This window comes from Urocitellus parryii, chromosome 8 (assembly GCF_045843805.1).
Source record: "Urocitellus parryii isolate mUroPar1 chromosome 8, mUroPar1.hap1, whole genome shotgun sequence".
In the NCBI taxonomy this organism is placed as follows: domain Eukaryota; kingdom Metazoa; phylum Chordata; class Mammalia; order Rodentia; family Sciuridae; genus Urocitellus; species Urocitellus parryii.
Genome location: NC_135538.1, coordinates 36,183,696 through 36,211,554, shown reverse-complemented (window position 1 = coordinate 36,211,554; position 27,859 = coordinate 36,183,696). Strand labels below are relative to the sequence as shown.

The 27,859-nt window shown below is 37.3% G+C and overlaps 1 protein-coding gene across 1 annotated transcript in view; it reads right to left on the bottom strand.

Annotated features, from left to right (window-relative positions):
* Mtcl3 (MTCL family member 3) overlaps nucleotides 1–24,481 on the bottom strand; it is a 36,274-nt gene extending 11,793 nt beyond the window's left edge. Inside the window, exons 1-3 of the mRNA XM_026380740.2 lie at nucleotides 23,375–24,481; nucleotides 22,694–22,918; nucleotides 20,863–21,021 (exon numbers count right to left, since the gene is read on the bottom strand). Coding sequence (XP_026236525.1) covers nucleotides 20,863–21,021; nucleotides 22,694–22,918; nucleotides 23,375–24,481 — 1,491 coding nt within the window. The remainder of the gene's footprint in view (nucleotides 1–20,862; nucleotides 21,022–22,693; nucleotides 22,919–23,374) is intronic.
* Nucleotides 24,482–27,859: the final 3,378 nt, after the last annotated feature.

Below are 27,859 nucleotides of genomic sequence, written 5' to 3'. Positions count from 1 at the left end.
TCGAACTGAAATGCATTAAAACACGACATAAAACCTATGTCATCCTACTCTACTATTTTGCTTGATTTTTTTTTTTTTTTTTACCAATCCATTTTTACAACTGTCACCAATTAAGATTCTGGATCTCAAAATCATTTGTAAAGACACCTACTACAAGTATTCTTTGATGGCCGTGTTGCCTGGGTGGCTTCTACTTATCAGCCCCTCTTGTGATTTCTCGTTTGTCACTGGCCCTCCATTGGCCTCCAAGTGCCTGTACACCTCTTCCTCTATCTTCATGCCCTCAAGTCCAGGTCCAGGGACTCTTCTCTAAGCGGTTCTATGTTCTCTCTTCTTTGCCTTCAGTCATGGCTTAAGAGGAACTTGGGTAGAAGTCAGGTCAGTGGGTTTTTTTGATTCTTTCATTTTCCTTTGTTGTCCAGCAATGTCATCATTCTGATGTGATATATTACTTCTTTCCATGTCATGTAACTCACTAAGGATTTACAAAAAACCTAATCCGGGAATTACAGGTATAAAGACATCTAACCTTTGACTCCAATTAGTGTCTATTATGTATTAGTGATGAAGGTTTTCCATAGTAAAGTGTTTACAAAAAAGTGGCATTATCTTTTTGCTTCAGATAGGCAGCTCTGTTTGTAATAACCCCACAAAAAGGCACATTGAAGTTCTGTCCCTCTTTAAACTCGGTTGATTTTGTGACTTGCTTTGACTAATAATATGTCATGGGAGAGATGGCATGCTAGCTGTGAGTCAACTTTCATGATCCCTTATATACTACTGGGTTGTTTATCTTAGAAAGCTGCTGCCCCAAATATTAGATCTGGACCAGCCTGCTTGATGAAATGAGTCACGTGGCCCCATTGTTCCCATTGCCTGAGTCCACAGCCAATCAACCTATATGAGCAGAGCCTCCTAGGTGATTATAAGCTGACCACAAATACACTACAGGCCCCTCTGAGGCCAGAATAATCTAAAAAATGGACCACAGAATTATTATGAGATAAGAAAGAAAATTGCTGTTTCAGCCACTAAGTTTTAGGCTAGTTTGTTATACAGCAAAAGCTAACTGATACATTTACCATACATATTTCACCACTGGGATTGAAAAAAAAAACACTAGACTAATGAGCTTTGTACATATTTACAAAAAAATATTCCTTTTGCCAACCCTAGGAAAAAAACAAAAAAGTAAACCTTTAGGAGAAAAAGTTGAAAGGGGTAATCAAATATGGGATAAATGAAGATCACTGTAATTTCCTTGTATTTTTCCCCTGCCTTTGCCAATGTCTTGATTCCAGAAAAGACTTTAATGAAACTGAGCACTAAAAGTTGTTTTAAAAGCTCACCTTTTAATTCTAAATTGCAGATTCTTCTTTTAATAAAAGCAGGTGTTCAATTAGCACCATAGGTGTGATATGAGTTAAAAGCTAATAAAGCTCATCTAACATTTAAGCTTATTACTGGGCCTGGATCAGCACCTTTTAAAAGTATTTCTTTCTGTTTGAACTTGGATTTTACTCTTCATTTTCAGGAAAAGGAGGTGTACATCTTCACATTGCCCCTCCTGACCTCAGCTTCTAATTTAAATCTATCAATTCCAACCTCAGCATTAGCAAATTTTGTCTTTCTGTTTTTATACTTCTCCTATGCAGGGGAAGAAAAATAACTTCAATTTTCACAAAACTCTCTAGGCCAGAGTTGAGACATAAAGACAAATGCAAAAAGAGCTGTATCCTGAAAATTCTCAAACGTAATTTAAGGATCACATTCTCTAAGCTTCTCCTGGTAGTTAAGAAGGACAGGATTTAGAAAAGAAGAGAAAGATGACAGTAGGGAAAGAAGGCCATCCCTAATTCATCTACTCCAAGAGTTAACATTGAAAATAAGGTAATTAATTGACATTTTAAACCTGGGATTTGTCCCCAGAAGGTAAGAATAAATGAAAAACCTGTGGACTTTTCATTATCACTGAAGATGGTGATGCCCTTTTGGGCAGGGTCACAAAGAAAAATGTCAGAGATGGAGAGTTATATGTGGCATGCAGGCATCTACGTCATGAAGATGGAGACCCAAATCTACAACAAACCAATCAGCCTTCTTCCACCAATGCCTTTGTCCTTTCTCCCATCTCACAAGCCCAACCCCATTCCTATCTTCTGAGCTATGAGACTGCCAAACTTGTTTTTTCTTATTTCCAGTGAATGCCTAAATAATAGTAACTTTTAAAAGCTGAATAAACTATTTTTCTGCTCTAAAAATTTTGATCCAATGCCAAATTAAAGTTTCCAGAATCAAATTATTAGTTTAACTTTTAATATAATGTTTCAAGTAAAAGTATCCAGTGAATTTTCCTTTCCTTGGCTTCTCCATCATTTTCCCATTGTCCTAAAGTAGATCACTACAGCAGAGGTCAGACTGACTGCAGTTATATGATTTTGTTATCACTGAAGAACATTAATGAGTGGACTTTGCAGGTCACCAATGAAAGAAAATTTTCTAATCTTTTCTGTGTGGGAATCAGAGTGGTCTCCTCTGAACCAAATGGCTTATACACAGTATCTTTTCTTTTCAAAGGTAATTTTTTAGTGTCAATAATTACTTTAGACCTAATCATTTTTTTCCCTAGTGTATTACCTCTCAATACTGCTTAAATGTCTTTAGACTTGAACCAAGTCTCTGTGACTAATATGATGAAATTCAGGTAAGCCTTGGAAAGCAAATGTTGAACTTACTTCAGAGGAGGTAAGAAGTCTTAAGGATCATAGAATATCCAAAAGAAAAAAAGAAGTAAAGACTTCTCTTGTTAATGGGACATGGATGCTATAGGACCAGAGAAGGCAGAAATGAAAGGAAATTGTAACAGCTGGGCCTATAAAATTTTTGTGAAAGTATCTGCCTTCAAAGTCAAGTTTGAACCCAATAATTGCCTCCTTCCACTATATGTTTCATACCGTATGGTCAACACATTTCCTGGATCCTTGGATAGAATTATGTCTTTACTCTCTAAGCTTCTGTGGGATTTCAAAGCTCAAAGCTGTGAGAGAGTTTTTTTTTTTTAAACAGGTAACTACTTCATCATTGTAGAAACTTTGTTTGGAATAGAGTATGGGTTGTTACAGAGTCTGACAAAGTACTAATAAAGAACTGATCTCAAAGCAAAACTACATTGCTTTAAAAAAGCAAAGACATTATGGTTAAGGGCTTCTTTGGTATTCACATCCTGTATTACACTTGGATGAGTGGGTATGCTACAAAGGCTCAGAGAACTTTATTCAAGAAAATGGATCTAATGCTGCAAGATTTCTCAGCCAAGATTTTGTTGTTGTTGTTTATTTATTTGGACAACTGGCTAATGATGTTTGAAATACTAATAATTAAAAATTATTTTATGCTTCAGATACTTTATCCACAGTAAGTAAATGCTTACTAAGCTATGAATGACATCAGCAAAAGCAGAGATTTATATTCCCTTCTAATTTTCTCATGTTAATAAGTAATGCCCTTCTCGGACTATTCCCTGAAGACCTTAAAAGAGCATACTACAGGGATACTGCTACATCGATGTTCATAGCAGCACAATTCACAATAGCTAGACTGTGGAACCAGCCCTTCAATAGATGAATGGATAAAAAAATGTGGCATTTATACACCATGGAGTATTATGCAGCACTAAAAAATGACAAAATCATGGAATTTGCAGGGAAATGGAATGCACTAGAACAGATTATGCTTAGTGAAGCTAGCCAATCCCTAAAAAACAGATACCAAATGTCTTCTTTGATATAATGAGAGCAACTAAGAACAGAGCAGGGAGGAAGAGCAGGAAGAAAAGATTAACATTAAACAGGGACATGAGGTGGGAGGGAAAGGAAGAGAAAAGGGAAATTGCATGGAAATGGAGGGAGACCCTCACTGTCATACAAAATTACATATAAGAGGTTGTGAGGGGAATGGGAAAATAAACAAGGAGAGAAATGAATTACAGTAGATGGGGTAGAGAAAGAAGATGGGAGGGGAGGGAGAGGGATAGTAGAGGATACGAAAGGTAGCAGAATACAACAGTTACTAATAGGGCATTATGTAAAAATGTGGTTGTGTAACCTATGTGATTCTGCAATCTGTATTTGGGGTAAAAATGGGAGTTCATAACCCACTTGAATCTAATGTATGAAATATGATATGTCAAAAGCTTTAATGTTTTGAACAACCAATAAAAAAATAAGTAATGGATTCTAAGAATCATTGCTTTTAAACAATTAAAACACATTTAGAAAATTATTACTGGGAAGTGACTGTAGTTCCTTATGACCTTTCTCTACAATGAGTCAGAGAAAAAAAATCTGACGCCAGCATTTACAAGTTGAAAGGATGAGCTGTCTAGTATACATTGTGTCTCAACCAGCTTCTAACTGATTAATACAGTAATCTTAACATCATTTTGTGTCAGGTTAAAAATCTGATAAGAAATATGCTTGAAGCTGCCATTACAAAATGACAGAACGCCGGGGGATGGTATGAGATGAGTGTTTTTAAGTTATTCTTCACACAATTACACATTTAAGATATTTAATAATGTAATTGTACAAGTCAGTGTATTTAATAATTCATAAAATGAAATGAAAAGGATTTAGGAGCAAGTTTGAGGAGGTAATTCCTGGAGTAGGCTAAAAAGTAATAGCCAACATTTATGCTTTAAAAAATTTTGGAGTTAGCTGCCAAATTTATAGAGATTTATATTCTCTTCTAATTTGCTCTTGTTAATAAACTGGATTCTAAGTATCATTGCTTAGTCAAGAAACTGCTTAATTATTGTAGAAACCAAATTAAAATTTGGCACCTAACTCCAAATTTTAATATGTGACTAAGTTACATTTGAAAAATTCAGATTCTCAATTTCATTTGAAATATTGGAAGACCTGATAAAGCTGGGTCCAGATTACTGTGTAGCAATTCTGGGCTGAAACATAATAGTGAGACATTTTGTCCCATTGCTCAACATGGTCAGTTGAGCTCCTTTATGATTCTACTTGAACCCTGGTGACACTGGAATTGTCAAACTCTGCCCTAGATCTCTAGGGTCACCTAAATAGGACAAGCAAAAGAACCTCCCATTCAATTCCTTACACAAATTCTTCCTACACCCCTACCAGAAGTGTGCTTCCACAAGAGACAGGCAACGTGTTCCTTTCTACAGATGGCCCTAATGGATGAAAGTCTTTGTTTTGATTCCAAATCTATTTAAAATTAAAAATCAAAGTTATTTAAATAATAAATCTCCTTTATCTTCTATATGCAGTACAGCAGACATTGAAAAGGAGTGATCACATCTCAAGTATTTCCTTTCCGGGCTACATACACCTTCCAGTTCTTTCCAGCATTCCTCATATAACAGATTTCATAATGAGTTGTGATCAATGAAGCTTCCTAAGCCTTTTTTCTTATAACTAAAATGCATTTCTCCTTTTTCCACTTTGTGTCTAAAAAAGTAAAAATCAAATTCTAGGACATCATATTTGTTCATCTTAAATTTCACCTGATTTATTTGAGTTTATCCAATAGTTTGTTGCTATCATTCTGATTTTTTGTTTTGTCCTTGCCTGTATTCTTTTTCTAAAAATTCTTTTTAATAAGGGGTATTATGCCTAAATATTCTTATTAGACTAGAATAGGTATTAACTACAGATGTAACTGAAATATCTGGAGAAAAAAACACACAAGAAGAAAACCGAGTTTACTACTTGTGACAAATTTATGAACACATTATAATAAAGCAGGACAATCACTATCTCTAGTTCCAATTAAGTAAAAATCATGAAGAGTATACTAATAGAATGTTCTCTCTGCACATCTGAAGTGGATTGAGAAAATTTTGTCTCCATGGTTTGATTCAATGATAATCAACTAATCCCAGAGAATCAGCCTTTTTCTCACCTTCAAAGATATTGAAAATAGAGTTATAAGTAATTGGTTTCATTAAAAAAATTCTGAGTATATTTAAAAGGGCAAAGAGCCAAATCAACTTTTTTAAAATCAAGTATTACACTCATGGAATATATTCTTATGTGTATGTTCACATTGAGAGCAAATGTGTAGTGAGGATGTGTACATATGTATGTTTGTGAGGTTTGGAAAGATTTTCAGAACACCTTATGAATTACTCAGTAAATTCTAAAACACAAGGATAATCAAAATCCTTGCAACTTCTCTCCACATATCAAAAAGATAACGTTGATCTGTATTATGCATAATAACACATGTCCATTGAAAATGTTATAATTTGATTTTACTTTATATTAAAGGGCATCTTGATGACCATTCAAAGTGTACTTTGAATGAAATGAAATGAAAAGGACTTAGATTTGATCCAATCAGTCAGATCATTTCAAAATTATAATGGAAAAAGCAGGCATCAGTAAATGTCTGATAATTTAATTTGTAAAAAGTAAGTACCATATTCTAGATTAAAGGAATCATTTAGTCTCTTGATTTAATGCTAAAGAATTTACACCCAGTAACATACAACTTTAGACATGAGACAAGCTACACATTTAGTAGTACCTAAATAAATCATAAATAATAAATCATATACCTGAGGAATATGTACATAAAGATAAGAGCATAAGGCATCACTGGAATAGGAACAAAATATTCCATAGTACTAGGAAAGTTACAGAAAATAATCACAAATGAGTCAGATTTGTATCTTAAAGTCTTGAATTTTAAAGAAAATTAACCCTGTTCACATTGTTGCTCAAACTGACAAAATCCTGGGTTAATAAACACGAAGCTATCATTTACTTACTGTTAAGATATCCTGGAAAGCAAAGACAAAAATGAAAATACAGGAATATTGGAGATTAAAGTTAATTATCTAGTATCTGCCACAATCTGAGAAAATTTTCCTTTAACAACAGCATCTGTGAAATTCAAAGAAATATTATTTATTGAATGTATAGCCTTTACTGTCTTAAACAGAAGAATTGGACATGAAGACCATCCCTGTTTCTTGAAAGGTTAAACAAAAGCTTGTCACATGACCCAGCAATTCTACTCTTTGGCATACACCCAAGACAAATAACACATAATCCATGAAGAATATTCTTAGAAACATTATTCAGAAGAGTCAAAAACTGGAAACAACCTAAATATCCCTCTACTGGTGGACGGGTAGGTAAAATATGATATTTATACAATGAAATGTTATGTGTCAATAAAAAAGGATGGATAAATGATATAACAAATCAACCTTAAAAATATGCTATGTGAAAGAAGTTAGACATAAGAGACCACATATAATCTGATTTGATTTATGTGAAATATCTAGAAAAGGCAAATCTATGGATATAGAAAGTACATTAGAGCCAGATATGGTAGCACACACTTGTAATCCCAGTGACTAGGAAGGCTGAGGCAGGACTATCAAGTCTGAGGCCAGCCTCAGCAACTTAGCAAGATCCTGTAGCATAATAAAAAATAAAAAGGTCTGGATTCGATCCCCAATATGGAAAAAAATGTATATTAGTATTTACCTATTCTGTTACATATTAAGTAAAATATCATATTGATTTTATATTTTCTTAATGATGTTGAACATCTTTCATATGCTTATTGCCTATCTGTGTAACTTATTTTGTGTAGTGTCTATTAAATATTTTTTACCATTTTTAGTTGGATTTTTGTCTACATACTTTCTAGTTATAATTTAGGTTATTCTGGAGGAAATAGCTATTACAATAAAGAGAGATAGTACTGGCTAGAATACAGGTAAACTGGAACTCTCATCTATTGCTGGTGGAAATGTTAAATGGTGTAGTTATTCTGGAAATAGTTGGCTGTTGTTTTAAAAAGTTAAACATAAGTTTACTGTATGATCCATAAATTCCTCTCTATGTCCACACAAGAATAAAAACACATCCTCACAAAAACGTGAATATGAGTGATCATAGTAACATAACCAGAGACTTGGAAAATATGTAATGGTCATCAACTGATGAATGATAAACAAAATGTGGCAGATACATACAACTGAATATTATTAGGAAATAAAAAGAAACAAAGTGCTCACATATGCTACAAGGAAAAACCTCAAAAACTTTGGTCTAAGTGAAAGAACCCAGATGCCAATAAGGCCAAATATTGTATGCTCACAATTGTACAAAATGTCTAGGAAATTAAACACTATTAATAGAGAAAACTGGTTAAGAGTTGATGGAGGTTAGGGTTGAGACAGAAGGGGACTACAAATAGGCACAAAGGATCCTTATGGAGTGATAGAAATGTTCTAAAATTGGGGTAAGGTAATGGTAATACAATTTTGTATACTTACTAAAAGCCATTAAATTGTACACTTAAAACAAATGAAGCTATGTTATGTAAACTATACCTCAATAAAACTATTTAAAATACATTAGGTTGATTTAAAAAATCAACTTAAAGGAAAGAAAACAGCAACAACATCATGTTGATAGTAGTTTAACAATATTTTTATACCTTTGAGGGGCTGGGCTTATAGTTCAATGGCAGAGCACTTGTCTGGTATGTGTGAGGTACTGGATTTGATCCTTAGCACCACATAAAATAAACAAATAAAATAAAGACATGCTGTCCATCTACAACTACAAACAAACAAACAAACCCCTTTTTAAAAAATATAACTTTGAAAACTGTTTACTATGAAAAACAGAAGACAGCTTTAGAAAATGTCATATTCTTAATAAGTCAACAAAGATCATCTCTGTGAATTAATAAGGTCACAAGAGGAGATTAAGCTCTGAAAACTGGGGAGCTGCCAGGAATAAGAAAACTCAAAGGACACTAAAATTCAAAGCTAGAATTAAATCTTGCACTGTCTTTACAAAGCAGATGACATGGCAGAATATGGATTCAATAACATTGAGAACCTGAGAAATTGTCCAAGGACACAGAGATAAAGAACAAAACAGTGAAAGAAGGATGAGAAGCCAGTAGTAAGAAATAGAAAGTAGGAAATGCTAAGAAGAAAAAAGTAGAGCACATGTGATTATCCAGGCTATAATATAAGAAAGATTTTCTGAAATGAATAAATAAATGTTCATTTTCATATTAAAGGGTTGACATGCTCTGGACATATGATAAACAAAGACCATTACCTAGACATATCCAGGCAATATTTTGAACATGTTATTGTCCTTTAGCTACTCAGATTTCTTGCTCTTCTCTGCCCATTAGTGCTCCAGGAACCTGAGTTTCATACCCTGCTTTCCCCCAGATTCCCTCCTCACCTGACTCCTGATTGGCTTTGGCCAACAGTGACACTGGTGAATGGTGAAGGATGGAAGGTGAGAGAAGAGATGGGTCAGGGTGTTTCACCTGTTTCTTCATGTTTTTCCAATATCACATATAAGGCTACACTTTGTCAACAGCTCCCACTCTGTAGACCCTACTCTACAGTACCACTTTTCACTGGCCTCTGTAGCACTGTGTCCCTGGAAGCGGTGGTGGTTTCTAAGCACTGCTGGTCTCTGAATGTCTCAGCAGCTCTGCTTTATTCCCTTAATCCTGCAGACGCAATTGTGAGTAATCCCCATTCATTCAACCATGGGGGTGGGGGGTGAATTCTCTTTCCTACTAGAGGATTCTGATACAAAGGGTAAAAATAAATATCCAGAAATATGGAAAGGGAAGATAATTTAACCTACAAAAGAATCAAAGTCAAACATCTTACACCTGTCCACTGCAAAACAAAAGCCAAAGTTAATAGAACAGAATATATAATGCAAGAGGAAATTTTTTTGACTCAATAATTAATTTCATGATGCCATTCTGTATTAAGTCAACCAAAAGCTATTGTTAAAAGGAAATCAGCTTAGAAAATATAAACTTTTTCTGAAAAAAAAACAGAAACATTAGCTAATTGATTAAAGATTATTTAAACACAGTTCAGAAATGTAGAAGTTGTGGTTTAAAGTCAATTAAGTATTAAAACTGCTTGCATATACAGAATTGTTTATGACTATATGTATTAGAAAGTTGCTTTAAACTGAAACGATTACTATAACAATGAATAACTTAATACAATCTTAGTCTATACATTTAATATTAAATTGATAAAGACCAGGCTAAAGTTTAAGGGGTTGGACTAAAGGAATAATTTTTAATTCCTTCTTTCATTTTTTATTTTAGTAATTAGGAAAACTGGAAAACATATATGTATTCCCCCAAAAAAATTTTTCTCAAAGTTAACAAGAGTATGATTTAAAACAAGATAACTACATTCAGAATCATTTCAGAACATAATCATTCTAATTTAAGTTTAGTCATGTCTCTAAATAAATGAGTCCAATAGTTATATTTTATCCTTGTAAGACGATACTTTCCATATACCAAATCCTACTAAGCATACACAGATGATTAACTTGTTAAAATTCTTTCATGTGCAAGGAGGCAGAGGCTATAACTACATACCAGCATAACAGTTGCTCATTATGTACCTGAACACAATAAAGAACTGGCTTATCTAATTATTTCTACTATTATTCAAGGTTCTTGGCTAATGAAATGGTAAGAAACTGCTACCTTGTGAAGGGAGGAAAAAATAACATAGTTAATTTTATTAAGCACTTTTGCCTATGATTAATTGGCTGGACAAATTGGAAATAACTGAGCTAGGCAGAAGATGAACACAGAATACTTTGAATTTTTAATTCTAAGCACTTCTAAGTTGAATCATACTGAATATAAATGGTCCTATTAAGTGAAATAAGTAAGTGTAAAATGGAAAATGTCAGAAGAGAAGTTAAATGACATCTTCAAATGTCATCCGCAAATGGCATTTACCATCTGGATAAAGATCAGTTTAACTGACCTTGAAATGTAAAAACATAATTAGAATAGAAATAGCGGATAAATAATTATTTTCCATTAAAATTCATTGAGTCTAAAATCATGAAGGTGTAACTGAATTTCAACTTGGAAAATACTTCCCAACATGCAGTGAAACTGCCTGCTGTATTTGCTCTAAAGTAAAGCAAGAGACTGGGGTTGTTGCTCAATGGTAGAGCACTTGCCTCACACATGTGAGGCCCTGGGTTCGATCCTCAGCACCACATATAAATAAACAAATAAAATAAAGGTATTGCATCCATATACAACTAAAAATATATCTTTTTAAAAAAGTAAAGCAAGTGTTAGAAAAACAAAGAAACCAAGTAAATTCTAATTTAAGGGAACTAATGATATGCTTCTTTGGCAGCAAGTTTATCTTCTTAAAAACCTCTTTATTTTGCCTTAGTATTTATTGGTAGTTTTTCATATATAATAGTATATATGTGAATTAAATATAAATATGGTTCTTAAGTTCAGGAGAGCATAGGATTTAGTTGTGGAATTAATAAAAATTAAAAAGCTACCTAAAGGATCTTGAACTTTAATACTTTTGATCAAACACCTCTTTCTGAGGTGTTTCTCTTTAGACAGAAGATTCACAGGGCAGCAAGGAAAGAGAGAGACAAATTGGAATAATCAGGTCATAAGCTCACTTGTTGAATACAGTGGCAGACAGTGCAGCTGGATTGTCTGCCTGCCTCTCCCCAAACATCTGTAAACATGATATAAGGGATGGTGAAGTGGCAAGGACTTCAGGACAAGCGTAGTGAAGGAGGCATAGGGACAACTGAAAGAAGTTAGAATGGTTTTACGTGAAGCAAGCATAAAGGGGTGCTTTAGAGAGCTATAGATGTTAATAAGAAAAGAAAAGGCAAAAGTGTTTCAAAGGCCTGTATAAAGTCACTGGAGTCCTGGTTGGATCCAACAGTTCACTCCTACGGACTTAAAAAGTTGTCTGTAGACTTGGGTCTTAATCAGCCAAACTAAGACTGTGTGATAGTACACACAACACCACCTAATATAGTACTTCAATGTTTACAAAGCACTTTCACCTTGTCTCATGTTATACTTGTCAGCAGACTAAATAGGGGAAATACTTCCCTTTTGAAGGTGGTTAAGACTTAGCTATTAAGCGATGTATCTGAAATAACAAAACTATTATGTCTGTAAAGAAAGAAGGCAGAATCATTATGTTTCTGGTTTATTTTCTCCAAAGATTCCCTTTCTGTAAGATAAAATAAAAATTTTCCCCTGTGGACAGGGTGGAAGTCTCTCTTGCTCAGAGCATCCCTTAATAGGCCCTATAGGTGCAATGCTTGGAGATTCTGGAGTATTAAAGTTCCTAAGGAAGACAAGTCATTTACAGGTCAGGAAGAACACTGAAGTGGCAGCTGAGTGCCTGTAGCAAAGCCCCTGGCTAGTAGAGACAGACAGATCTGGCAGTGGACTCAGCCAGCACACTGGTAATACTGACCTCTCTGAACCTTGAGTCTTCATCTCTAAAACAAAACTACTTTCAACATAATTATATGTAAATTACCTGGGACAGTCATGGGCATCTAATCCTCTACACTGGTGGCTACTGAATAACTGCAGCCTGGAGTATTGCTCATATTTCTCCTGCCAAATTAACGGCTGAATGTTAACTATCCCAAATGTTAATGCAAATTTAATTGGATAGTTTTGGGGAATAATAGGATCTGCATTTTGCATTTTGACACCAAAACACATAGATGTTAAACTACAGAGCTGATGCCCAGGGTATCAGAGTTATCCTCTTGTCCTTGTCCTTGAGTTCCTGTTCTCATTGTCCTTCCCAAGAACTCTTATTTGACCTTGTTTCAGGAAGGACTTGTTGCTCCAGGGGGGATGACTAGAATTAGAAAGAAGCAAGGTGGAGAATTAGAAGTTTCTATAGCAAAGTTCAAGACACCTTCAAGACACCTTCACTTCTGGAAGTCAGGTGAGAGGCTCCATCTGCTCACTTCTCATTTTGTCTGTATTTCACTTAGCACAGTGGAAAGAATCCAGTTCTGACTCACTTTTCTCTATTATTCTCAGGCATAACACCTTGCTTAATGACCATGCAATCTCTGTTCAAAATTACTTATTATTCATCAGTTTTGTATCAGGTTCTTTTCTGGTTTCTTTTTTTTTTCTTTTTTTTTTTTGGTGGATACAACAATAAATATGACAGACCCAGTTGTTAGACTGAGGGAGTTTATAGACTAGCATGGGAAAACTTACACATATAAATTGATTATGAAATAAGTTATTATTGTATTGCAGAATAAAGAATCTAATTGCCTACATGCTAGGCACTGAACTTGACATGGAAGGGGCTGTGGTGACCATATTGGGGCCTCACCTCATAGTCTACAGTCTGTAAGTCTTGTAAGGACTCATTGAGACAGTGGACATCGAAGCATTTGGTAGGGTAAGGAATGTGGGTACCTGCTGTCCAAGTTCAACCTCTACAAGGCTATCTTTCTAGGAAAAAGTAATTAACTTGAAGGCAGGGATGACCTTCAAGGTGACATTTTCTGCCATCCCTTATATATTCATACATATGCTTAGTAAATGTGCTAAATTAAAGTTAGATTAAGTATATAGTTTTCAAATTCATATAAAAGGCTGAGATAAGAGGCTATTTTTGGCTATTGCTAAGGGCAAGGCCCTTCTTAGGCAGCAAAGGGTGGCCAGGTAGGGAACAGTTTTGTTAATTAGTATTCCAAGCCTAAGGGCACTACATAGATCACTTAGGCCAGAGCTATACCCCCAGAGTCCCTTAAGGAAGGGACTAGGGTATTTTAACAGGGGCTGGTTCTACATGAGGTTTGTATCTGTCACATATATAAAAGCTAAGCAATTTCAAACAGAACTTTATTATGCTTTTGGAAACATAAAGACTTGCAACTTCAAAACCCATCAAAGTTATAGGGAGTGAAAATACATTAAATTTCAATAATAAAAAATACAATGTTTGGATGTTTAACTGGGGACTTGTGCTCATTAGCTTATGCATCATACTCTGTAGTGAGAGCCTGGGCAACCTTCAAGGCAGCAGATTTCACCCCAGTCAACTGTATAGTTATATAAGAACCCACTCTGGAGATTTTCTGCATAAGTTAGAGTGTCTAAGTGCCATCGTTTAACATACTGGTTTATTTATTGAAAAAGACAGTGAACACTTTGGTTACTTGGTCTTTATGGCTTCGGAGGGTAGAAAGTTAAGGTATCAGAAAGTGGCCCTGGGGGCTGGGATTGTGGTTTAGCAGTAGAGCACTCGCCTAGCAACGGTGGGACCCGGGTTCGATCTTCAGCACCACATAAAAATAAAATGCATTGTGTTGTATCCATGTACACCAAAAAATAAATATTAAAAAAAGAAAGAAAGTGGCCCTGATTGTGGGGTAGGTTCCACTTGTCCTCACATATCAGGTCTTTAGTTCTGATTTCTACAGCATGAAACGAAGCTCTGAATGCTGAATAGCCACCGTCAGAGAAGTCACTGTATGCCTCACACCCTGTGCTAAAAACCCTTAAATAGGGCCCTTCAGTGGGTGCAAACTTGCGAGTTTAATGCAATATTTTGTCATTTATATCTATATTCTCTATGGCCACGCGATATACTATAGCAGGTATTAAATTACTGTTCATTGAATATTTGTTAACTACAACCTATAGCACCTCCCAAAATTCTATTAAATAAATATATAAAAATTAATTTTCATAATTAAATAATAGTAACAGAATTGAATTTTATACCTAACTATGAAACTTTCTGGGAGAACAGAGATGGAGTATTGACAAGGTAGAAAATGACATTTTCATAAAGAATTTTGAGAACATTCAGCTTAATTTTTGCATTTACAAATAAGGAAACTGAGGCTTATAAATTTCAGGTTACTTGCTCAAGGTTACAAGGAATGACTGATAAGACCTCAACACTAGTTTCTAGACTCTAGGGTATATATTTTTTTCTAATAAATCACACCCAAGTTCACAACTAATGACAAAATGGCTTAATTTTAATTTCTATAAGATGTTAATTCCTAATTTATTGACTATATGGATGAGAACTGACAAATGTTTAGAGGGCTGGTTTATTAATTATTTGCCAAGTAAAGTCTGTTTATAATTGCCAAAATTTTAGTGTACTATAATCGATTTTCTTCATGGTTGTTTCAGAGGCTTCGTATGAAACTCAATATTGCCTCCATCTGTGGTTATAGCTAGGAAAGCAATAGGAAAAAAAATTCTTTCAATATTTCTTTCTCTGTCTCGGTTGCTACTAAACTCAGAGATGTTTCATAACAATGTATAACCTTTCCATTATGTTTTCCTTTACCTTCTCAGAGAATGTACTTGAACTAAGTTTAAAATCTTGTTTCAACAGTTTTATGCTTTTATTTGTTAAACATTTAATATCAGTTCTTTAGGTAGGTCAATGTAAAAGTTAAAGAAGTAAGCAACCCTCCAATAACTCTATATATTACTGCCATGGATATATTTAGCACAAGTAAACTGCTAACCTTTCAGGTGGGTCATTCAAGCTTTAGCCCAGAGGCCTTGGACCATGCTAAACTGAACTCTAAGCAGAGTAAAAAGTTGGAGACTTTGCTCCCATGAATACAGTTTATCAGCAAATGCAACACACATTTAAATATGCATGTATTGAATAATGAGGCTCCTTATATTATAAACATCAAAATCAATGGACTTTCTAGATGGGTACTGGAAATGTGCTAAGAGATGACTAATCGGGTAAAAACTGTAACTTCTGTGCTTTACAGTTTCAAGAGTATAAAGTTTAAAATTACTAAAAAAGAACTGTGATCTGATTCCTATGTAGAGGTGCAGAATGCTGACCTTCATTTTTATCTAAGTAACCAGAAATTTGAAGATTAAAACAAAAGTTCAAAATATTTCACAAAATAATTCACCAGTTTCTAATCTGTATACTACTATGCTTCTGCTGGGGGCTTGGTGTCTGAGTAAAAGAGCCATTTACCCAACACTGAATCTTGGAAACTAGTTTAGAATTCAAGTAACTGCACATACAATTTCATTTTGAAAATTCAACAAAGTTCATTATTACTAAATATGTTCATGTTTTAAAATGCACTCATAACACATGGTCACTTTCTGGAAGACAAACTTTTCAATGTTTATCTGGCACACTGTATGTTAATTTAGTCTCTAGTATTCCTGTCTACCTTATTCAACAATCTATTGGCTTTACAAGACATGTCTAAAATAATATGGCTTAATTGAGGCATTTAAAATATCTATGGTTATTTTATTTAAAAAAATCAGTGATTACTGTTCCATTATCAAACTTTAATAAACTACTAGAACAAGGGGAAAATATTTGTATGCCAAAGAAATTCCTCATTAAAATCATATCTTGAGTTGCTTCATTGAGTTATCACTTAGTATTTCTCTCTTTTGTTTCACTTTATAACTTTGATTAATAAGCCCTATCAAAATCGGGTATAGCTATAATCAATTCTTTAATTTAAATCATATACATATATATACATAAAACTATAAACATGTAGAGGAAGAACTTGTCTATTAAAGTATAAAGAGAATCTGAGTGTATAGACGTATTCTCAATGTATTAAAAAAATAAGAAAGAAAGAAAAGAGAGACTACTGTTAAAATTTATACCACTAATTATTTTTGTGTGCCAGAATGAAAGTGCATTGTAATAGATAGGATATATTAACCAAGTGTGCAGGAAATAAAAGTCCCAAGATAGACAATGTTATTGCAGTTGGCAAGTGAATAGCCCTCTGCAGCAAAAACTGGAGAAAGTTAAGAAAATTATTTTCTTTTAAGACTCTTATGCAATGGTGAGGGATGAGAAAACACAAAGAATAGAGATACTGAAATGAAAAAGATCTAATGAACAGTTCCTCTCACCATCTCACTCTCTCTTCTCTTTGGTCCTCTGCTGGTGATTTCTTTGCTCAAAAATCTTCCAATACCACTTCTTCAATGCCAGACCTTAAAAGTGACATTAGAAGAACCTAATCCCTCCTAAAGAGCACAGGACATTTCAAAGCTTTGAAAACACATTTTCCTCCTGCAGCAGCAGAATTATGAATGGCAGTGACCCTCGACTTAATGAAGCAAAAATTCACCCAAGCCAGAGAATGTGTTGTCTGGAGCCTTCTCCACACCCTCACTTTATCCAATTTGTGCATAAACCCCTCTGACAGTCATAGAGCTAGGTGCTGTTTTCACAAAATAACTTTTACAGAAACCTCTGTCTCTGATCATTTGTGATGCTGAAAAACAGACTATAATGTTCCCTGAGTTATAGGAAGTAAAGATATTTTTCTCCAGCAAAAATTCATACTGCTCATAGCAATTGTGTTTTATAATCAGAATTAGAATGCTATTAAGATTTTAAGGCAGCATTCTAAGAGGTCCCTCTTGTTTGCAGTTGGCAGTATATCAGCTGTTTCAAAACCAGCAACACACAGCAGAAGACTAAACTAATTACCTCCATCCTGCCTCTACTCAGTTCTTTTTGCTCCCATGTGTCTACTCCATGCTTTCAGGGGCAAGAGATAAGCAGATGGATATGAGCAGGTGCATAGGATCTGGTGCAACCACTAGCCCTGAGTGCAATTGGTCAATACCCTTGAATCTAGTTAAAGCCTTAGTAAATGGTTCCAGACTCTAGCAGATGGTTTATTGGTCCCAGTGGTGCTGTTCGATGACATCTATATGACTCCATATTAGGAACTAAAATCTTAGAATAAGAAGATTGCCTCTCTTTAGAATGTTCTATTTAACATTTTATGACTTTACTCTATAACCAGTATCTTTTCCTCATAATGTTGAACTTGTCCTGGTTTTGTTTTTCTCCACAGGTAGAATGATATGAAGGGATTATCATACACGTGGATAATACTCAAAAAGATTCAAATATGTTTTCACTTTATAAACAAGGAAACAGAGTTAATAATATCTACTCTGCAAAGTAAGCCAGTTACTAGTGCATCTCAGTTTTAAAAGTTACCTTCTTAGAGGATAACAAAATTATCACTACAAAAATCTTATTTGGATAAAACATTTCTGATTTATAAACATTTTAAAATGCCTTTTCTATTTCTTATACTTTCCTAGTGTTATGAAGGCATACCTCAAATGAATGATTATGGAGCATTCCTGCCAGAATATTTTTCAGTTATTAATTTAGTACTCCTTAAATCCTTATATGCCACTCTGTCCTTTTCTATTTCTATTTTTCTTCCCCACCACTGCCTATTTTCCAATGCCATTTTTTTAATTTTAAAAGTTGATGTCTTGAACAAATATGCCTAAATTTCCTATGTTTTATGGTTGTGTTTGCTAATCAGGGATTGGAGTTCAGCTTTTACTACTCCAAGGAGAATGTAAATTGTCTCTTTGGCTTCAACATACATGCCCACACTGACTGGCACTGCAACATCATTTTCCCATCCCAGAACTGGAGCTCTGAAGAAGAAAAAGTCCCAGGGAAGTGTGTAGGAACAGAATCAAGGGAATGCATCTTCACAATGACTGTCCTGAGGATATTCCCAGGTTACAGCCCTTCCTTCCTTGGGGACGATGGACTATTAGTTTTTATTTTCAGTCAGGCAAGGTCTCCATCTATCTTTCTAATGGATGGATGATATCTGAACAATTTATCCTTCCCAGAAAATCAGAAAAGCTTCCAAAATGAAAATTAGAAAATTGTTATACTATTCTTAAATATAACTTTGAATATATATATCCACTAGAAGAAGAGTCACATGAACCCAAATTACAAGGTATTTCTCTTTTATCTCTGGTAATCAAGTGATGATTGCTTTTACTCGAATGTTTGTAATTATATAAAAAAATGAGAGAACTCAAGTGATGTATGTACAGGAAAAGGAGCCTAACGAGACTGATGGTGGATTTTTTTCTTTGTCCACAGGAAGATATAAAATGGCTACTCTTGTGGGTTGAAAAGTGTTCTTTTTGTCCCATCCTTCTCTCCAAAGTCTTACATTAATGAACTAACTTCTAGTACCTCAGATTGGGGCCTCTTTTAAAGATAGGTCCTTGGCAGAAGTAAGTTAATCAAGTTAAAGTAAAGTCATTAGTAGGGCTATAATTTAGCATGACTAGTGTTCTTATAAGGAGAAATTTAGAAACAGCTATAGGAAAATACTACGTGAACATGAAAAAGGCCATCTAAAAGCCAAGGGGACAGTCCTGAAGCAGAGCTTTCTCTCACAGTCCTCATAAGGAACCACCATGCTGAAACTTTTATTTAGGGGTTCTCTCCTGGGAGGAAGTAAATTGTAATTTAAGTCACCTAGTTTTTGATACTTTATTACAGCAATCCTAGCAAACTAATACAGCTAGCAACTTCATTTTGTATCCCTGGAAATGAAACTTTTATTGACACTCTTAATTGTCATTACTGCTGAAAATAACACATATCTCTATTAATTTCATGTTTGATTTCTTTATAGAAAAAATCTATACTGCTCTTTAAATGGCAATGTTCTAAATTTCATTATAAAAGTATGCAGTGGCAGATGTAGAGGATCATCTAAAATAACGTTTATAGTCTACGATTGAATGAATAGAGGTTAAGTAGAAGTTAGAGGTCTTTTAAGGTCACCCAGTTACTTACTGGTGAAGATAGGTAAGATGGCTCTCAGTCTCTGTAATATTCTACTATAGTACAGAGCCACTCCTAGCTAGTAGTCAAGGATCACATATCATTAAAATGATTTTCCCCGTTTTTTCGTGTTAAAAAGATGTTTAAAGTCAATATGTCAGGATAATATAAACATACACTAAGATCATAAAAAATGGTTTACTCCACTAAAACAACATTCTAACAAGTCCTTACACTTTCATATACTTAATCAGACCATCAATATTTTCCTTTTTACATGGCAAATACATTTTGTACCATTCTGAGTTAAGCAAAGAAATTATAGGTGGCTCAGTATCTCAGAAATAATCAGGATTTTCTTTAGAATTCTGTATATCCAAGCAGAGGAAACTGTTCAGAAGGTCACTTGTACCTCTGCTAGTTCTTTGAAATAATTTTAATTCTCTACATAATAGTTTTCACAAGTTGCACTTGTGTAAATACTCAGGTAGTTTTAAAAAAACATTATTTTAATTCAAATTAAATAAATATCATGGAGCTAATTATTTATTGCTAGATATTTTCTGTTTCTTCTCCAATTATTTTCTGTGATATTTATTTTGTTCTTTGAGAACAAAATCTATACTGCTATACTGCTCTTTAAAGGAATATGAGGTAGGAATCTTCAAATAGTTAACACTGAAGAGAGAACTTTGACTCTTCTACCCTAAAGTGTAGAACTAAGATGAATTGGTTTAAATTAGAATTAAATGATTTCAGGTCTAAAAAAAAAAAAAAACCCTTTAAGCAGAGATATGGTGTGACAGAACTGGCTGGTATGGAAGATATTCAGGTTGGTCACTGGTGATACTCTAAGCATCAGACCAAGGAGTTGGGGGACTTGTTACAGAGAAAGTTCAATCAATGATTGGTACAAATTGAATGGCCTTTGTATCCCTGTCCATTCTAGAAGTTTACATTTCTATAAACTCAGTGCTTATCTCATAAAACTGTTGCCTTCAATTGACATAAGCTTCATTCCTTGATACTCTTGACACCTTTATAAATGGTTTGCTGTGTAATTTATTTAATTAACAAACATTTAGACAACATAAGGATGAAACATCAGTTGCCACTCTTACTATGTCAAGTTAGAGGCCAAGCTCAAGCTAGAATTTTTTCTTTGGTGCTCAGTTGTTGGTATGAAATCAGGTACTTGTTAGTACATCAGATAAGAACAACAAACTGTCTTACGATCATTAAAAAATACATGTGTTTTTTGTAGTCATATTGGTCTTTGGAATTCTTTTCTAAAGAGCTAAAAATAGACATACATCATAAAATAATCAAATACTAACCTCTTTCATTTTTTCCAGTTCATTCTGTAAGGCTTGCTTTGCAATTTCAACTTCTATAAGCTGTTGCCTCAGTTTCTCATTTTCGTCTTCTGTTGTTGTTCTCTTTTCTTCCACATTTTCCAATTCATGGTGAAGTCTCACAGATACATCCTTTGCAACCTAAAATAAAATGTTTGTAATAATAAAATAAAAATTTGATTCATATTGAAAGTATCAGGAGCCAATACCTATACAGTGGTTACCATGTGCCAGCCAGTATTCCAAATGCTTTATATATAAACCATTCACATTATCAACCATTTAATCCTCACAACAATCCCATGAGATCAATACTATTCTCATTCCTATTTTATAAATAAAGAAACTTATTATTCCTTTTTTAAGGATACAATCTTAGAGAGTTGAAGTAATATGTTCAAGGTCACACAGCTAACAAGTTGCTGGTAAGTCAGGCTGTAGAATTTGTTCCCTAACTTATATACCACAACCATGGTAATAAATGTTCTACTGTATTTAATCACATGTAGAAAAAAATTTCATATATGTTCTCTAACATAACCAGCAGGTGATGCTTCCATTATTGCCCACATTAAAGAATGGAAAAAAGCAGTTTCTACAAGTAGGGGATGTGTTTATACTTTGATCTCATAACTAGAATTCCATGTACTTAAATTTAGGGAAAATTTTAGTCCCTGACATTAGTTTTTTTTTAATAACTATGAATTTTTTAATCCAAAGTTTCAAGATTATCTTGAATATTTTAGGGGTTGAAAGAAAAGTAGCATAGTCTGGTGTAGAGGATTAGAACACCAGCTGTGGCTGCAACCAAGTGGGGAGTGAGCCTGATACCTCCTAGTCATGTTCTAGAACCAAGCATTTAACTTCTGTAAAAGGTGCAGCCTCTGCATCTGTAAGATGGTTCCATTAATTAGCTCTACCTTACAGAGGTGTTTTTTTTTTTTTTTTTTTGTTAAAAACCATGTGAAATAGGAATGCAATCATGCTTGCCACAGTGCCTGGTACCTATGGAGCATTTGACAAATTTTAGAAAAAGAAAAAAAATTTAATACAACAATGACTTTCATAAAATTTTACTCATAGCTTTCTTTAAAAAATGTATAGTAATTACATTATATTTTCATATTTCAGTGAAGTCAATACAATTAAAAGTATATTTGATTGTCTGACTTCACAAATTTAATATCTGGTTTGCATTCTCAATGAACTTCCTATAGTCCAACTGAACCCAAGAGAAGAGGCCACAACCGTCTAAAAAAAAAAAAAAATGCATTTCAAGGTTGGGATTTCTCCCCTGGGAGAGTTTCTGAGGGAACAACTTTCTTATGCTTCACTCTCCCTTTTTTACATGGGATGCGATTTGGACAGTTTTCCTTTCAGGGAGTTACTTAAGAGGTAAGGACAGAAAGGAAGGAGTCCTGGAAGGTGAGGAGTGGAAACTTGGAAAAAGAAACTAGACAAACACCAGATTCTAAATCAAGGCCACAGTCTGAGCAGTGCCACGCCCATGTTTCAGCCTAGTAGGAACGTAGCCTCTTCCCACCGCTTCTGAGAGAGCTATGGTTAAAACAGCAGAGCCCCCCAACAAGCTCGATCTCCTCAATAGTGTTCTTTCAACCACATCGAACTCAAATCTTTGGACCCACCTGTTTGTTCTTTCCCTTCTGGGACCCTAAGTTTTTGTGTTCAGCCAGTCACTCAGAGTCCCTAAATCTTTTGTTAGTCATAATCAAAGGACGCTGAGCCCTCAATCAAAGTCCCCACCCTCTGCCCCTGGTGCCGGCCATGAACCCCCAGGCCGCGTGCTGCAGACCTTGAGGTCCTGCTCCAGGCTGCGCAACAGCTCCCCATCGATCTCCCCAGTCTGCGCGTAGCGGAGTCTCTTGCGCTCGGCTTTGCGGAGGCGGTACTGCAGGATCCGGCAGTTTTTGTTGGCTCTCTCCAACTCGTGGCGCATTTCCTGCAGTTGACAGGCATCCTCCTCGAAGAAAGTGTCCCTCATCTCGTCCATCTCAGTTCTCAGCTCATCGATCTCATTCTGAGGAGGTGACAGGTCGCGGGTCAAAATCAGCCTCTCCTCCAGCCCCTCCGACATATACCGTACACACCCCATCCTAGCTTCAAATTCTCAACTCCCCCCCCCCTCCAAGAGGCAGTAGTGACAAGGAGATGAATGAAGAAGAAACTTTTTAAAAAGGGCTCACTTAAGGTCTTCTCTCGCTCTCTTACTCTAGCTCGCTCCATAAAGTGGGACAGACCATAATAATTAGAGAAATGAAGGTCCAGATTTGATTTTAAGTGAAAAACCTAACGCAGATTATATCAGGTTCTGTTTCGAATCTGGACCCGGCCTAGGAAATCCCCTCATTTATTGCTCGGCTTCCTCTCTAAGGCTCCCTAACAGGTTAGCGGCCTCGCACTTGAGCGGGGACACGCCCTAATCTTCCGAGGCCCACGCTTCCCCTCCCCCACTCGGTTCCCCCATCCTCCTCACCTTGAGAGTCTCATTCTCTTCTCGCAGCTTCTCCATCTCCTCCTGCATTTCTTCCTGTTCCTGGAGCTGCTGCGGGTGCGGCTGCGACGAAGGGGGCGCCGCCGCCTGCATGCCCCCGCCGCTACCACTGCTCTCTGCGCTCTGCTGGGGGCCCTCCGCTGCCGCCGCCATTGGGGAGGTGGAAGGGAGGATGAGGGGCTCACAGATGGCAGGGGCGCCAGCGACTGGGGAGCTACGGCTGCTGCTGCCGCCTCCGCCGTTCTTAGTATGCATCTGAGCCGCGGCGGCCGCTGCCGCCGCCCGCTCCTTCTTGAGGTGGAACTGGATGAGCTCAGACTGCAGACATCCTTCCTTCCAGTAGCTCCCTCCACTGCCGCTGCCGCCCCCCGCAACGCCGCTTCCGGAGTTTCTGCTGCTGGGGGCTGGGGTTTTACCCGCAGAAGAGGTGGATGGCGAAGGGGAGGCCCCCTCCCCGCCGCTGCCTCCCCTCTGCTGAGCGCGTACGCCTTTCCCTCGCCAGCCCCTGGGCGGCGGCGGCTGCGGAGCGCCCCCCTCCCTTTCCCCGGAGCCTCCGCCGGCTCCTCCTCCTTCCCCGTCCCCTCCTCCTCCTTCCCTGAGAGGAGGGGGTTCCCCGACTTTCGAGGGCACGGATTCTAGCTCACGGGATGGCTCCTCCGGCAGCCCTGGCCTCCTGCCGCCCACAGCGGCCAGGGTCGCCAAGGGGGCCGCTTCAGCACCAGCCGCGGGCTGGACAGCTCCCGGAGCAGCCCCTTTGGGCGCCAGGGGCGCCGCCTTCTCCGCCCCGCCTCCGCCTCCTCGGGCACAGGCCTGAGATGCTGCGCGGCTGGTAGCCTTGTTACCCTGCTGCTGCTGCTGCTGCTGCAGCTGCTGCTGCCGAACAGAATTGAGTTTGGTGCCGGCCCCCACAGCGGACCGGTTGGCCCCGGCTGTCTGTCGGAGAGAATTTTCCCTTGGTCTAGCTGGTGACTGAGCTCGCTGCTGCTTTCTGCTGCTGCCCTCCGGGTGCAGACGAGCCTCGGTGGCTGCGGCGGCGGCAGAAGCTGCGGTTGCGGCAGGGGCAGCGCCCCCGGTCGGTGGCTGACTCATGGCGATTTAGGAAGACCCTACCGGAAGAAATTTGGAATCGTCCATCCCTAGATCAGCCTCCCCGCTTACCGCCACCAACCTTCCCTTCTAAACTGGGACAGAAACAAAAGAGGAGCAACATACAACATGTCTGCATTGTTACAGAGCAAAGGGTGGTTTTGCTATACAGGAGAAGCCCCAGAAAATTATGAGCTTTGGAAGACACTTAATAGAAGCATTGACTTTAGAAATAGGACGTAGACTTGTCAATTCTCATTTTGCCCAAGGTGGCGCTGTCTCCATCTCAGTCTGTCAGTAAAATGACAGCACTTTCAAGGTATCAGATTTTGGAAAGGATAACCTATGGAGTCAAAAAGGAATCAATGGGATCAGGATACCGTAGAAAGAGGCTTCAGAGTTGTCAAACCTCTGCTTTTGCAACTTTGGCTTCTTCACCATTGAATCTACACCCTGGCTTAGTGGAAAAGGTTTCATTGAATTAGTATTCCTAAGTATCAATTAGAGGAAAAAGATTATGATGTAGACTACTGGAGAAAATTTGCTATAAATGGATTAATGACACTTTTCTTAGGCAGCACCAAGTCCCAATATTGTCTTTACAGTAATAGAAATGTAAAAATATAAATAATGAATGACTAACCCTCTGTTTCAAGAAAATAGTGGTGTTAGGAAATATATGGTTTAATGATTTATAACCCCAAAGGGATTATTTTTATCTTAAAAAATACTTTTGGAAAAGTTGATTTTCAGGTCTGCAGTTTCTTAAGTTTCAGGTAATGAATTTTCGTATGCTTACCAGTTTTGTGGTTCTTATGAATCATTTTAGTTGCAAGATAGGAATAATTGCAAGATAGAAACTACTTTCATTCTTAAGGATCTTCTTAGATGGTATATAACAGGCTAAGTTTTAAGTACGTTTAAAGTGCCCATTCCCTCCCTCCTATAGAGCCAGATTCGAAGACAGAATGACCCAGCACCCAGAAGGCTGTTGCATTTTTCCTCATGATACCAAAATCAATTTCTATAGTGTATCTTTCTAAGATACATCCATCATTGCCTTCTGAAATCTGGAAAACATCAAGCAAGTTACTGCCTCATGGGTTTTCCCTAATGAGACAGTTAGCTAGTCCACTAATCAGTTTGGTGCTTTTTCCTTGGAAATGTCATTTCTCTCTAGAGCACTGAAAGGGCATTACTAGGCATAAAGCTCTTCTTGAAAAACAAAACAAAACTACTCCTCTTACATGAGAAGATTACCTGCCACTCATTTTCCTTGAATTATTCCTGTTATTGTCTATTTTAAGTATTACAACTTAGCATGTAGTAATCATCCATTTTATAAAAAATAAAATAAAACAAAACATTACTGAAAGCTATCTTCTCTACCTCTCTTTCTGTTTCAGGCAGCTCCTTCTAACTCACTTTGGAATATAAAGGCAAACAAAGATGACTGGTGGTGGGGACAGGGTGTTCATCAACTTTCTATATCTTCTGCTGGAGCCACAATGCTATTAGAATATTTTGTCTACTTAATCATCATGGGTCAGCCTAACGTGGGCCACCAACAAAGTTATATTGCCAATGCAAACTTATTTTTGTTTTAAATTAGCAGAACCACTCTTGAGCTGAGAAGCCATCAGAAAAGCTTACACTTGGCCCCCAGACAGCTTTAATCCAGAAGAAAGCTTCTGGTTCCAATAGCTGGGCTCCACAATAAAAGGCACCTGACTGCTGTCATTTGACTCCCATAAAGTGACAAAATGCTGCATCTCTTCAAGTCTTCCCCTGTGAAAATTGCCACCCAAGTCACCTGACACGGCCCACATTAATAACACTTTTAATAAGGAGTTTTCCCTGCCCTCTGACCCACCCCATCTCTCATCCCCATCCCTTTAGAAATCCAGAGGAACTGCTCACTTCTCAGCAGAGACGATGTTTGGAAGAAGTTGAAGCAAATCAACAATATTCCGGAAACCTCAGGGTCTATTCCAGTGTCTTTCAGAGACCAGGAAAATTCATCTTCTTTGTATTATATGCGACTTCTGGCTGAGCAAGACTTTGGGCCCGCTCTTCCCAGTTTCTCACCCACTGAATTTCTCCAAACAATGGCGGTAACCAGAAGACTCACTTGCCCTCAGAGTCGGTTACTTCTCGGCTGTGGACTGCAGGGCTTAAGGCTGCAGCTCTCAGTAGGCGAACGCTGGAGGTACCAAGCAGTGCCAGACGCTCCCCAGGAAGTGCAGTGGTATTCATGAGCTGACCTCACCGGACTGGGCAGGGGAGAAGGCGGGATTGCAAAGGAGGGCAGGATAGAAGTAATGCAAGAGAGATTACTTTCAAGAGGAAAGAGAAGACGGGGACAGGGGGTCGGGGTGAGAGTGGGAGGAGGGAGACAGGGAGACAAAAAGGCCAGAGCCACGCCCGAGATGGAAGATCTGCAGCCGCACTCAAAGTCGTAGGTCCACTCTCACATCCCGTACTTGGCAGAGGATTCCCAAACCGCTTAAAATCGGATGCATTGGTTTTCTGCAAAGCTTTGTTTCGGGTCCGATCAATCTCCATCAATTATTTATTTGAGTTATTTTCCCAGGGAGGCGGACTCGAACAGCCTTCCGGGCGTGACTAGCGTCTCCAGATGCAGCTGCGAGGCGCTGGCGGGCGGCTGCTGGGAGTTCTCTTTGTTCACTCACTTTAATTCTCAGTCGAGCTCTCCACGAGGTGCTCCCTCCCCACCCCCAGGCCGGGCGGAGTCTTCGGTTGTCGTTTCCGCGAAGAGATAATGGTTGCCAGACCCAACGTCCCAGACAAAGGGTTCTGGCGAAGCCACCACCGATTTAATACAAGCCGAATAAATATCGGCTTACAGAGATGGTTTGCAGACCAACTCGCCCTGCATACGTTTGCCTGTCTCCTTTATTGAATGCCAGTTTCTTCGGTGAAAACAAGGAGCAAGCGCTGGGATCCACGATCTTTATTGTACTGCACACCAGTAACAGGAGTCAGGAAGAATGTAGTTATAGAATATCAGCTTAGAAGAGAACTAAGAATGTATGTTTATTCATACGGTTACACAGTGACAATATTTTAAAAACTGGAGTAGAAAATTCCCTCTTTCCTCTCCAAGTGACTATTTATCTATTTATTATTTATTTTTGAGGGGATGGTCTGTGGGGGAAGACAGGGGAACCTCCCTCCTGCCTATAAAAATTCCTTTGTGAACTTGCAGATGAGAATAAAAAAAGTAAGACACTACTTGAGAAAAGGCAGCTTTCAAAATTAAATTTCTATTAAATTTTTATGGTGGTTGTGCAGGTAAAATTTTTGAAATAATGAAATTATTGATGTTAACATGAACTTTAAAAGATTTTATTTTCCAAG